This window comes from Melanerpes formicivorus, unplaced genomic scaffold (assembly GCF_026170545.1).
Source record: "Melanerpes formicivorus ecotype bairdi unplaced genomic scaffold, bMelFor1.0.p_v2 SCAF_13, whole genome shotgun sequence".
In the NCBI taxonomy this organism is placed as follows: domain Eukaryota; kingdom Metazoa; phylum Chordata; class Aves; order Piciformes; family Picidae; genus Melanerpes; species Melanerpes formicivorus.
In genome coordinates, this window is record NW_027142365.1 from 11277123 (window position 1) to 11291676 (window position 14554).

Consider the following 14554-nt stretch of genomic DNA (forward strand, 5'->3'; position numbering starts at 1 on the left):
TTGTGCAGGGTGAACAAACCACTGCTACTTACATCCACGTGCATCCAGATTTTGTATTTCTTGCAGATGTCTGCAATAGCTATGAGAGGGTCGAAGGCCCCATACACTGTTGTCCCAGCTGTGGCACTCACCAGAAAAGGAACAAACCCCTGCAAGAAAGCAGAAAGGCATTTGGCAAGGTCAGAGTGCTGCAGCCCCAGCCCCCCTGTGCTGCCCCCACAGTGACCCAGCAAGTGTCTCCTAGAGGACACCCCTGCTCCAGCGCGCTGGTTTTGGTTCCACGCCTGTGATACCACAGTTTCTACCTTAAGGTGGCAGCAAGCTTCCAAACCAGAATCCACCATTTATTAGGCTGCAGGAGACAGGGAAGGGCTCAAAAGAGCAATCCTGCTCCACACCACCTGCCTGAAACAAGGTCTGCTCTCCAAGATGTCAGGTAAAGCAAACCTCACCCAGGTACAGGAAATACTCCTGGCAAACTGTGCCATGGGCTGCACTGTAGTCATTTCAGTGAGTGCCTGAAGAGGTGGTGGCCCAGACCCACCAGTGAGTGCATCTTATATGGGGGATCTCCTAGGGGCAGCACACACAGGAAGTGTGGGGTTCACCCCCAGCCCCATCCCTCATGCAGAAGGGGTGCAGCAATCTCCACAGAGGCCAGGAACAGTGTCTTGGATGCCCTCTGCTAAATGCTGTGCCTCTCAGAGGCACTCACTCAGATGGACTCACTGTCCATCACAAGGCTTTTGCACTGTGAGGTCTTGGGGCTGCCCTAATTTGCACCAGTGTTCAGGTTGAACTCATTTAAGTTCTGGTGATTTCATAAACATCACTCCAACCAACAAAGGTAAAGAGTGGCTACATTTTCTTTTCAGAACTAGGGCTTAAACTACCAGAAAAGTCTGATCACAGAATGCAGGGGAAGGAACCCTCAAAGGTCATATAGTCTGATCCCCCCCTAAACTTCCTTCTGCAGTGGTCAGTAGGTAAAAGTAGCACTCAATATTGTCATTTGGCCTTATTCTTTTATCTACTTTTCTTAGGGGGAAAAAAAGTGAGATTTTAATGAAGATTTGTGTTATTAATGGCCTTTGAATGCTGTGCCTAATGACTATTCACCTAAGTGTTGCCGAAGCCACAGGGCTGAGTTCATTGCATGCTTTAATCTGATGGTTTAACTCAAGCTTCTGTTACCAGGTACAAAAGCAGTGCATGTTTAGAGTGAGGTGCATGGAGATTAGTTTCTCTCCCCTTGATTTGCTGAGTCTATGAGACATATTTTCAATGCATTAAAACACACAAACACTCCCCAAATGATTTCTCTGGTTATCAATACTTAGCCAGAAAAATGGCATCATATTGCTAATAGTATTTTAAAAAGGAAAGGAAAAGAGGATGTTATGCACAACAACATCTAAAGGGAAAAGAGCCACACAGCTCATGAAGATTGTAAAGCATCTCTACACCTACTTTCTCAGAAACTCTTGCCTCATTAATTGCCAGGCAACATTTCTGAGAAGTAAATCAAAAGTTAATGGGCAAATCTGTGTTGTTTTACCAAGGAAAGCAGAGCAGCTTAGCTGCATCATTCTTGTTTCTTCCCCTTCATGTTTGGAAGCAGAGAAGCTAAGCAAACTTACTTTTTGTTTGGCTTCAAGAATTCTCCTTTCAAGGTCTGATGGGATCATTTTCCCTCTGGAGCAAGAGAGAGTTGGATCAGAAATTTCATCTTGAAATCAGTTCGTATGTTACTTCTTTACTTAACAGGATACCCAAATACGGACCAAAGTGACTTGTTTTTGCCTAAATGCAGCACTGAAGAGCACAGACTGTCCACTGCTCTGAGGGTTTACCCTGATTTTTCAGTCACCAATTTGCATCAGTATGGTGATGGTAACTGTGGGAAGTTATCTCTTGGCCACCCCCATCAAAGGCTCCATGGAGCCTGCTTGTCCTGTTTGATGTTACAGGTCCAAGATACCAGGGAGAGGCTCAGCACAGGATCCCAAGAAGCTTACTTTTCATGTGAGTTTAGATGACCTGCAGCATTTAAAATGCACTGCAAAATAACAGCCTTGCAAGTGGACAAACCTCTCTCAGATAATATGGCAGGGGGTTGCATGAGACGTACTAGGCAGCACCAAAAGGCATGAAGGCTATTGGGAGAGGAAGAAGAGAATCAGCAGCAAAAGGACACTGGGGACAGAATGAGTGTTAGCAGGAAAGTCTTTGTCTATTACCCACACCTGCACACAGTCTTCACTTCACACCTGGCTGATGTGTTATACACTACTGCTACAAGTCTCTCTGTGTGGTAGTAAAAGAGGCAATGGATACTTCTGGTTGTTTCTCCAGTCTGGTGTGTGAGCAAGAACATAATTTTCTGCCATGTTTTCCTAGCTTAAAATCCCATGAGCCAGCAAAGCCAGGTAAACTCGGTGTAGGTGGGTCAGGAAGTAATCTTGGTCATGCCAGAAACATCAAAACGGTGCCCCTTCCCCGTCCCACAGCCCCACATCTTCACAGGGGGTTGTCGCCACTGCACCGGCTCACATCCTGTGCAAACAACCTGCTTTGTCCCAGTGGCACCTGGTGAGATGTGCACTAATCCTGCTGAGAACACCAGGGCGGGCAGAGCAGGCAGCGTTGTCCTCACTGAGAACCACCAGGCAAAATTTGCACAAGAAGAAAAGGAAGACCTGGCTTCATTGATCCACGCCTGTCTTTAGTGAATGGAAACAATCAGAGGCTTATTTTGATGTGTGTTGGTTGTGTGGACGTCGTCATTAATTCCTCTTCGAGGTGTGCTCAGTCTTTTGTTGCTGGAGATAAGACGTCCCTAAGTCAATTTGCAGGCGCTGTGATTAGCGCTGTAAATGTTGGTGCTCTTCTTTTAACGTGGGGGCAGAGGGTTCTGATGGCAGTAAAACCTTCCCCTTACACTAGAGCCATAAATAATTCAAGACCTTGTAACACTGATATTTGGGACTCACAGTAAGGACATTTTCTATTGAAAAGATTCAGTAGAATCAGCAAAGGTTGTTCTATTAATTTTTGTCCCATAGAAAGTGTTTTTTTTTCCCCTACTGAAAATCTTCAGAACATGTTGATTTTGTTTATATACTCTTTTTTTTCTCCCCTCAAAATTGGTTTTCAGAGAGAAAAAGTCCCTTTTAGTTGAGTTAAATACAGTTATCCACCACTAGTTTCATAGGGCCTGTGGGGCCTGTAGGTTAGGTGCCTGCTGTGCTACTCCTTTCCTTTCATTTTAGAGGATCAACACGTGAGAGACTCTAAACATCCTAAACAAGCTTCTTATTGGTTCCTTAGAAGAAGTGTAAAGAACGATTTGTAGTGTGATATTTTGTTTCACTTCAGGGTGAAAGAAAAAGAAGTATCAGAAATCCCTGAGGAAGGGAACTTTGAAGATTTTTGACAAGCTCCAAAAAGTGACTTGTAAAGAAGCTACTGGCAGAGCCAGTTCCTCAGGTGCTGCAGGTGAGAGAGCTACAACGAGCTGTACCAATTGCTGGCTGTTTCCTATATCCTCTGAGCTGAGCACCTGATGATCCTCTTCTATGCACCCACCAGAAGAGCTGTATTTGGCACCTTGACTTACCTTTCATCACATCTAATCAAAATCACACTATCTGTACCAATACCCAAGGCTGCTGCTCCTTTCTTCACAGAAAAGTGACTCTGAAAAAACACATATATAACTATTTATTATTTTTACTATTATTTCTTATCCCATTTAATACAAAACACTGCACTCTTGAAAGCCCTTCAGCAAGTAGTCCCCCACAGGCAGTACTTCTATTCAGAGCCTTAATGGAAACTGGTCACTGTAATTTGTAGCTCCATAACAGGTCACTACAGTAAATCAGAGAAACAGCAATCACTCTAATCTGGATTTACCCCTGGAATGTTAAACACATCATTGTGGCTGATGATGGACCTAACTCCTGTCCTTGATGCATAGCTGCAGCTCCTATTGCTTGTACTTGCTGTGAACTTGATTCACTGAAACAAAAAGTTCTCCCTTAGAGAATTAATGCAGTTTGTGGCACCCAAAGTGCCTAATTGTGGTCTCATGCCAGTGAAAGCTAGTAATAACTCCAATTAATAAAGAGAGAGAGTGCAGTTTAAAATCAGAACTATTGGGCTATTGGTAAGGCTGTTAGTTAATCTGTGTGTACAGAATAAAATGTGGAAATTGTATACTGGAGGGCAAGTCAGACTCATTTTCTCTAGCTTATAGGACTTAACTCCTGAGCCAGGGTTGGTTTCTAATGCTAATTTAAATCCTGGTGATTACAATAATTAAATAGTTTTATATCAAATTATACCACCAGGAACCCCGTTTTGTATCAACTCAAACCCAGCTGTAACAATATTGTTCTAAGTAATTTTAACTACAGGTTACTGAACTGTTAAAAATCTGACCTTCTTTATGTCTACCACAGTACTATGAGCCTAGGATATAGCACTACAAAAAGAAAGATGATCCAGGAGATAAAAGTCTAATTGGGCTTTTCAAGGTGTCCCTGACATTAAAGAAGAGAGGAAGATATATAGTTTGCAGAAGACCACAAAGCAGAGATCCAATCACAGACTGCAGTGGGTTAGAAGGGACCCTCAAAGCTCATCTTGTCCAATCCCCCTGCAGTCAGCAGGGACACCTCCAACTAGATGAGGTTGCCCAGGGCCACATAAAGTCTGATCTTGAATGTCTCAACACTATTGCTTTGTCAAGGGAGTATTTGGATTCAACAGTAATGTGAGTAGCAGAGAGCTGTAAGGAGAGAAGGCTGTGATGGTCACACTACAGGCTGTGAAGTCTGTAGGGCCTCAATGCATACTAAATGGCTCTGGCCACTGAAAAATCAATTCTAAATCACCTTCATGAACAGGAGAAGAAGGAAACTAGAACTGTAACATGTCAGTTTCAACTTCACAAGTGAAAACCCCTTGTTTTAAAAATTACTCTGAGGGTAGTTTTCTCTGAGTCCCATGGCTTAAGGTTGCACAAGAGCTGCCACCCCAACTCCTTCCTGCGCATGCATCTCACCATTTTGACTGGACTGTTTCGAGTTTTCATGATGCCAACTCATTTATCAAGAGGTTCAGCCTGCTCTTGAGCCATGATTCACTGATGATACCATGGACAATTTGAACACTCTTCTTCATAGAATCATAGAATCAATAAGGTTGGAAAAGACCTCAGAGATCATCAAGTCCAACCTGTCACCCAAGACCTCATGACTACTAAACCATGGCACCAAGTGCCATGTCCAATCCCCTCTTGAACACTTCCAGGGTTGGTGACTCCACCACCTCCCTGGGCAGCACATTCCAATGGCTAACAACTCTCTCTATGAAGAACTTTCTCCTCACCTCAAGCCTAAACCTCCCCTGGCACAGTTTGAGACTGTGTCCTCTTGTTCTTCAGGTAAATGCTATTTTTCATACTACATTATATTTTTCTTAATACAGCTTTACCAAACTTCCCCCCCATGGGGCATGGCTGCAGTACACCAACAATGTTTATTGAACAGCCACTGACCACACTGAGTAGACTTAAAATCAGCTTTTAAGACCCTAGTAGGGCAAACCACCCCAGCCCTTGAGCATAAGTATGTTCTGAAATGTAAACATATCCAGGCTGGACTGACCCATCTGCAGACCCATGTGCTTAGGTGCACAAGAAATTTGTGCCTATGCTTAAGTAGGAGATGTTTAACACACTCTTTTGCCTAGTCTATTAAAACCACAGGTTAGTGCTATGCTCAGATCAGATATGGAGTTTGCCCTGTTGGTTTTCTAGTTGGGGGGTTGGTCTCTTCTCCCTAGTAACAAGTGACAAGATGAAAGGAAATGGTCTCAAGTTGCACCAGGGGAGGTTTAAGTTGGAGATCAGAAGAAAATTCATCAATGAAAGGGCTCTCAGAGATGGGCACAGGCTGCCCACAGAAGTGATTGAATCCCCAAACCTGGAGATCTTTAAACGAGGCAGAGATGTGGTGCTGAGGGAGGTGGTTTAGCCTCAGCCTTGGTACAGTTAGTGAATGTTGAACTCAGTGATCTTAAAGGTCTTTTCTGAACAAAATCATAGGCCTGCTCTGCCTGTTTTTCATGGGATGTTCTTTCTTTCATTAAACCACATTTTTAAACAAACACATTTCCAGGAGTTTCAAGCTTCACTCAAGTCAGTGGACTTCTCCCAGGTACAAATGCTCTGCAGATTAAGACTTGGACTGTGACCAATCCATAACCTCTATACATGGGAGATACTGAATCTCTTCCCAGCCTTGCAGGTCTCCCTGATTCCCAGAGTGCAGAAATGCTACTTCTTGAGGAGGCTTATCAAAAACCCCCAACTTTAGGAAGGTATCTTTGAACTTGGCAAAAACTGAAACAGGGCTAGAACACTGCCAAGCATGGTGACAGCTCACTGATATGCTATATGAAGCCAGAGCTGAATTTGTGCATATTAAAAATGGTGATCTGTTTTTTTATTCATGTACTTCACAAACTGGCAGCCTAATATACAGATACAGGCAGAGATGTAGGAGAGAGCAGCCACAGATGTATCTCACTGGGCTTTGAGTCACTACACTGATTCATTTTGCTCTTTATTCCATCCTAGTTAAAACAGATTTACCACTGCCATTTGTTTTTCTAATAGAAAATAGAATTATTTGAAGTGCCTTAAAAAGAAGGAGAAAATACAGATCTGAATGGTTTACTACGAGGAAGAAAATTAAGTCCATGTGCTCAAAGGCATCCACTGGAACATGGCCAAGCTGAGCTGCCTCATTGAGAAGCCTCATGGCCCTGCTAAAACAGCACTGATTGTAGTGCTGCTAGCCTGGTTGCCTGAGGGAGTTTTAGAGACTGAAGGGAATTCAGTGGTCAGGAAGAGAAACAGGTCTGGGGAGAAACTGGAGAAGTCTGTGCACAGAAGGGAAAATGCAACCACAATTTCTAACCAAACTTTGAATGCGGACTTGCTCAGTCTGTGTACACAGGCACAGATAAATGACTACTGCTACGTCTGTGTGTCTCAAGGTAGCACCAGAGGAATTATTCAACTGCCCAAGAAAGTCTAAAAAAAAGCCAGGATGAAAGTGAAAATGGGGAGAAAAAAAAATCTGGCTCTAAGAGGAAAGAAAACTCTCCTAATGATGATGAATATTGAACTTTGGTTACACAGAACTACTGCCAGATTCAGCTGGGCCGAGGGGGAAGAGACATCAATTTGCCACCTTTGGGAATAGAGGGGGCTACAGACTGGCCACAGAAGGAGGTGAGCTTGAACAGCACCTCTCAGAACACAGACATGTAGGAGTTAAGCAGATGGTGGAAGAACCAGAATCAAAAGAGAGGACAGGGACAGGGACAGACTGCCTGATGCCAGCCCGTCTGATGCCAGCCCTGGAGCAAAAACCAGACTAGGAGAAGCTGGCGTGGCCAGAGCTTCACCACTGTCCTGGGCGTACCAGAGGACAGGCAGGTGGGGAGCATGCCGCTGCTGCAACCTTCTCCCTCCCTCCATGCACTGCAAAGGGGTGCATTGAAGACTACAAATACAAACCTAACAGGAAGGAACCTCAACTTATCTCTGAAAAGAAATGTGGTTAAACTTCAGGGGTGAAGGAGAAGGTATAAAGGATTAGCCAATATCAGTGACAGAAGTGCATTACTGGCCAGAAAAAAAGGCAGGTGATATTAAGCCAGGGGAATTTCTCCTTTGTCTATAATTTCACATGCAGTTAGGAATAGGTTTGCTTGCCTGATGACCATAGTTAGCTTTGTAAAGTAAAACCACGGTGTACATTTATTACAGGTGAAATAATGAATAGGCCTTGGGGGGGGTGGGGGTGGAAGATGAATTGGAGTAATTAAAAATGTTATGATGCTGAAAAGTATGGCATTATCTTCAATGAACAGTGCCTCCACGTGCAGATGCTTCTATTTTTATAGCTTGCTAAATGACATGCTCACAGTCTGGCATGGTTGAAGCTGTCAGAAAGAACCATCCTAATGCCACGAGGCCCAAAGGCCACATCTGGTTTTTCAGACTGCAGCTTCTCTCTGCTCAGTAAATCCAGAGCAGCACAAGCCTTGTGGTGGGAACTCATCAGGAGCAAGCCTCCAGAAGCTGAGCAAGCTGAGCCATCCACCAGCCAAATCCTCTCTGAGTTCTGCAGATTGGACCATCAGCAGCCTGGTGCCCATCAGACCCCGCGTCACCCCATCAGCCACGTGCCAGCAAAAGAGGTGAGTTTGCTTTCCTCTCCACCTCTCCTGGGCTTTAAGCAGCGTGGGATTCCTGGATGTGTAGGCTGGGCTACTTCTCTCTTTAATAACCTAAAGATGCGTGGCTGGTCAAGACTTGCTGTTTGGGCTCCCTCAACAATGGGGAAGAAAGCTAACGCCTCCAGAAGGCACCCCACTCCCGAAGCACTGGCACCCACTTAAACTGGGAGCAGTGGTTATCTGCAGGTCTTGCTCTCTCTGTAGTGACTACAAAACAGGTGTTAAACTCAATGTTTACACTTTGGGCTATGAAAGCTGAGACAGGAATTCAATCATTTAACATTTAAGTTGTAAGCTATAGCCTTTCCTTCAATTATCTACAAACCCAGCACACTGTGACCCCTCACACGGTTAAATACACTGCAATGACCTCTGTGCTTTGCTAGTGTCTTCTTTAGCTACTGCTGTTCACTTTTTAAAGTTACTTGTTAATGCCAGGAGAGAAACAAATATATTAATGCTCCTGCACAATGTGTTGTATCCCTGTCTTTTGCATCTTTGAAATGTTGAGCTCCATCCTGATTTTCTAATCCACTCACTGATGGACTTCTGTTTTCCCTTTTCCAGTGCCAACAGTTTTCCATCATTATATGTGGAGAAGAAATGTTGCACTGAGTTGAGGAGAATCCTGTGGCAGTGTAAAAGTCATGAGGTATCGACCAGATGATGAATGTCTCTTTGGGGATAGGCTGCCCTGCAGCATTGTTTATCTGGAAAGTGATTTTGCCTTATTTGAATGGTGTTTCTTGAATTAAGTTGCTCCTCAAATAGAAGCAAAATTTCACTGTTTCCCCCAGGCCTCAAATATCACCATAAAAATACTCTGCTAGTTATTATGGGCTAGGCAGTGCAAAGAAAGGCTGTGTGAACCCATGAGTCTGATCTTTAGTTTCCTGAGGTGGTAACAGAACTACTCCCTACCTACTTTATACTCAGAAGTAGAATTATGGCTTTGTAAATTATGCTACTCAACAGAACACACAACCTCCAGGCTCCTCAAGTCCTCCCCTCACCACACAAGCCAATCCTTGGTCTGCTTCTTGCAGGTTGCAGCCCTGCAAACTGTTTCCTAAGTTGCCTGGTCAGAGGGCAACACTATGTGCCATGGAAGTGATGGGACTAGGGATGAGCTCTTTGTGCTGCATGGGAACCAATCCCAAACCTTTACACAGAATGTTAGGAATTGGAAGTCACCTCAAAAGATTAGGGAGTCCAACCCCGCTGCCAGAGCAGGATCACCTAGAGTAGGTCACACAGTTGGGTTTTGAATGTCTCCAGAGAAGAAGGCTCCACAACCTCTCTGGGCAGCCTGTTCCAGGGCTCTGTCACCCTACAGTGATGTTTTTCCTTATGTTCATGTGGAAACTCCCCTGCTCCAGCTTGTTTGTAGCCTGTGTGAAATGGAAGGATGTTGAGCTGTCTGCTTTGAAATAGAAGTCACTTTCTCATTTCCTCAGTGCCAAGAACTTCCATATGAGGTTTCAGACACAGCCCAAGTCACTCTTCTCCCATAGCTATCAGTGTGGTTTGCCACATTCCCTGCACGTAATGGGGCTTGTCCAGGCAGGGAAATCAGCCTACAACAAGCCAAAGTGGTGATCTACTGCTGTGTGCACTACTGCTGTAAGGCTGCTTCTTGACCACCACAGCCAAGACACCTCTCACAGGTGCTCCCAGTGCTCTCCCAGAGGATGAGATCCCTCCAGATATGTTTGGCTATCTGCAATGCTGACTCCTTTTACCAGAGCAGCCAACAGTCAGTGCTTGCTGGAGCTGCGATCCCAGTACTCCCCAGAGCAGCGCAGATGGGGAGATGCCAGAGGCAGAGAGAGCCTCTCTGTGTCCCACTGGGTCTCTAACTGGGGGAAGAGGTCCCTTACTGCCAGATCAGACTCAACCACCTAGTTCTTACTCTGCCTTTTTTTGTTTCACCTCCCTCAAAAAGCCTGTAACAGTTCACAGAATAGAACTGCAGAGGTTGGAAGAGACTTTTGAGATGATCAGATCCAACTGCTCACCTAGTGCTTGCAATCCCACCACTGCTGCTACACCACTACCAGTAAACCATGTCACTGATCACCACATCCACACACCTTTACATACTCTCAGAGATGGTGACTCCACCACCTCTGGGCAGCCTGTTCCCACATCTGAGAGACCTTTCTGTGAAGAATTTTTTCCTAATATCCAAATATCCAACTTGAACCTTATTTGGCACAACTTGAGGCAACACTTTGAGCTGTATTGCTAGCTCCCTGGCAAGCACCTGACAAGATGTTCCTCCTTAAGGGGACTGTTAGAGGGGTGAGCAACACAGAAAGGTTGTGTGGACTGCATAAGCACACTCTTGCTGAGTTGGAGAAGAGAGAAGATAATCTCTCTGTCTTCCCAACTCTGCCCAGCTTTTTGTTCATTCTCATAATGGTGGATTGAGTCTGTGCAGTCTCTAATTAAACATCAAGTCCATGGAAAAGCTTCAAGTCTCTTAAGTTGTTCTTACACTACCAATAAAAAGGCCAAAGGCTGTTTTGTAACCCGAACTCAACAAGTTCTCTCCAGCTAAACCTTTTCCCTCTGCACCCCTTTCCTCCTCAGAGTAAGATGAAGTTGTCCTTTTAGCCTGCTAGGGGTGATCCCTGCTCCAGACTATTTCCAGTACTGTTGGGTAAGAGTATGGTAGTGTGCCAGCTTAAATTCAGACCAGGCAATGGGTTAAAATTCAACAGGACTTGCCTTATAGACAAATGGATCCAGTGAAACACCGAGAAGACAGCTCTTCCCTTTCTCCACACTGAAGAAGGGCTGTACTCAGCTGAATGCTCACAGCAGCCTAGCGCTGACGCTCTGGGATGCAGGAGGAGGCCCTCAGCTCTGATTTTCCATTGTGTTTGAGACAATAGACTAAAATAGATTTTTACAACTGACATCCATCACTTTCACCCCTCTGAGTCAACATCTCTTGCATCATGTGCAGTCCAGAACAGCTGCCCTGAAGGACACCACTCTGCTCCTATATCAGTGCAGGCAAAAGAACCACTGCTGATACACTGGTGAACAGAGAGGATTGAATTAAAGACTGCTCCTCCTGAACAGCTCAGGGAAGATCTGCTTACTGGGAACATGCACAGGTGGAACAGACACATCACCTACTTTAGGCATCTAATATAGGTTGTTTATGCCAGGAGGCTGATCTCTCTGCATGGCCAATGCACAGAAGTAGGTGAACCCCTCCCAAAGGTGATTTAGAATGTCTAAATTAAGGCATATTTAGGTTTCTAATTTGGATGCTCTGAGGTTCTCTCCAGAGGTGCCTCTCTTCACTCTCAATTTAGGAACAACACACTCCCGAATGAGGAAAGAAATCACTTAGGAGCTCTAAGTTACTCCTCCCTTCCCTTCTCCTCCCCTGGCAGCTGAACATGGCATCAGATTGAGGCCAGATTCTAATATTGGTGGCAACTGTGGTGTAACTTCATTCATTTATTGTAATGGAAGCTCTAGACTGGTAGGAATGAAAGTCCAGTTTGGTCTGTGATGGCAAAATGATCTCTGAGAATTGCTGGCATTGGAATCTTTGCTTCTGGCTGTGAATTTTGAGGCGAAAATCTCCAAGTTTCAAACACATTCCAGAGTAACTTTCAGCTTTGTTTGCTGTCATGCCACACATGCAGAGCTTGGGGAAATGCCAGTGCCCTGCTCACAGCCTGCTTGCTCCACAGCCATTGTCTTACAAGAGCATCCAACTGTGGCAGAGGGAAACCAGAGTCAAGCTGGGGGGGGTCTAAACATAAGTAGATCTGCATCTATTTTTTGTGTACTATCACAGCTGCCTGATGTGCTAAATGAGACAAATGACATTTCATAGCTTTGAGTCTATTGAAGTTCTACTTGACACTTCCTGTCTAGAAAGGGACCATGCCTCTAGGTCTCTGCAATTCCTCCAACAGCCTCTGCTGTTCCAAGGGTTGAATCCTGATCCCATATCCTTTGGGCAATTAAGGGTTAAGGGGTCCTATCTCCTTGAGCCCTGGTTTCTTAACTTCCCTGTAAGACCTGCCATTACCTGCTTCAAACAACTCGATGGAGGAAGGGACAAAACTGCCATTTCGAGATACTTTCAAGATGGAATGGATTTCAGATGCTGTTCTATGGATTCCCCAGTGTATTTGGGTTTGGAATGTTTAATTTGCTAGGGGAACTGCTTCTTCCCTGGCATGAGAACACAATTACTGAAGCCCATTTCATTATTTTGAGCCTGATAGCACAATTTGGTTCATTGTTTAACACTCCATCGCTAGGAACACAAGGAAATTCTCTAATGATTAACAGGATTTGTTATTTTAAATAATCAGGCTGAACCTTATTTGCAAGACTTATTAGGTTGGTAGCTTCCACATGAATAATGCATCCCTAGCTGTACAACTTTGGAGAGCTGCTGCCCATTTGTAGAGTATCCTTCTCTTTGACTGCTTTGAGGACAGCCGTTCTGCAGTTGTGCAGCGCATCTCATCCGGCTGCCACCAAAGGCAGCCTCAGAGGGATTTCTTCCCAGACATTTCTGATCAGTTTTTAGGACACTCTGCGCTTCACACTTGCACAGAATGCAGACAGGTTTTCTGCTAAGTCCAAAGGGGCAGCCAAGAGGATGTTGTTACCTAACATGGGCAGGATCCTGCTGAGCCTCGCCCATGGAAGCGTCCTTTCTGGCTGATCCCACAGATAAGAGAGAAATTTAGAAGGGCTCATGAAGGTTGAAGAGAGCTTACAGACCCTCTTGGATATAACCTTTCCTCTTCTCCTTCCTCCTGCACACACACTCTCCACTGTTAAGCTGCAAGGGTTTTGAAATGGCTATAAAGCCAAAATAGTCCTCACAATACAGACAGAAATATGACTTGTGCATGGCTGTTCAAAGAGCAAACACCTCTACACTTCTCCCAGAAGAACCACTCTGATTTCTCCTGTGCACCTGTCTCCTCTTGCACCATCAGTGCCTGTGGCAAGCCCTCATCTGCTGAAGCTTTTTGCTCCCAGGCAGAAACCCCCAGTAAAGCCCAGTTCCCCACCTTACACCACAGCTGCTCTGGTGTACACACATAGAGCATCTCCACCCTGCTGTCCTCATGTATGTTATCACCCTCTCACTAAACAGCAGCAGGAGTGGTTTTGGCTAGAAACATTTTGTCCTAAAGTGACTTTTCTGTTCCCCCATAGCAACCCAAACAAGAGACATTCCTGTCAGAAGATGCTGAAGCCCAGTGATGAGCTCTGGTTGTTTGGTGTGGACCTTACCATTCACATGGACATCCACGCAGACACAAGTGCTTTATAGAGCCTGCTCTTCCTGAGTTTCAGCCACAACCAACATAGCTCATCCAAAAGCTAGCCCCCTCCCATTGTTTTCAGTCCCAGTGAAGGAATACAGAAATAAAGACAATTTGCTACAAATTCCCATTATTTTCTTCATCATAAATTCATACAAGAAGATGTAACAGATAGGAAAGGAAAACAAACCAAACACATACATGTTCTGATGTGAAGGCAACCAGTCTGGGAATAGCTGCCATTCCTTTTTCTTTAACTTCTGGGAACATCTTGAAACGTGCAATCAACATAGCATACATGTTAGATATGGCACCACCTGGAGTCCACAGTAATATACTGTTACTTTTGCTATGCAGAGTAATATCATTGCAGAACACATGACAAGTCTTCCTACAGCTTTTCTAACTCAAATGTTAATGCTTCTACTTCAGGGCAGGAACATAGGATTCTTCTCCCTGACGCTCCTCATAGCTGGGTTGTGTAATTGCAGGATCTACTGTACCCAAATAACAATCTATGCAAAGAGCATCACTGCAAAACATGCCTGGGGCTTCCTTTCACCCTCATTTTCACTACCATTTCTTCTCTAGTCCCCAATCTTATCCATCAACAACAGGTAATCCCCACTCTGTTCCACCTCCCAAGCAGACAACACCACAAGGCAACTTCCCATGGGGTTTCCAAGTGCATTCTCGCTGTGCTCCCTACTCTCAAGGCAGGGTGGCCTTTCATGCCCTCTCTCTGAAGAAACCCACAGGGCGAGTCTCAGCAGACCCTATCGTCTGGAGAACTGCAGTGGGAAGAGGGAAGGGAAAGCAAAATGGGCATTCTAACAAAGGTTTTTCATTTCACTTGCCCTCTGTTGGGAGCAAGGGGGAAAGGTTAGATGTCCCTAACACTGCCTTCA

General features: G+C 44.9%; 1 protein-coding gene across 1 annotated transcript in view; it reads right to left on the reverse strand.

The window, feature by feature from the left end:
• Positions 1-14554, reverse strand: part of GAD2 (glutamate decarboxylase 2) — a 41071-nt gene that overhangs the window by 15065 nt on the left and 11452 nt on the right. The window contains exons 7-10 of the mRNA XM_068146098.1: positions 13848-13963; positions 3620-3699; positions 1641-1695; positions 33-149 (exon numbers count right to left, since the gene is read on the reverse strand). Of these exons, the coding sequence (XP_068002199.1) occupies positions 33-149; positions 1641-1695; positions 3620-3699; positions 13848-13963 (368 nt within the window). The remainder of the gene's footprint in view (positions 1-32; positions 150-1640; positions 1696-3619; positions 3700-13847; positions 13964-14554) is intronic.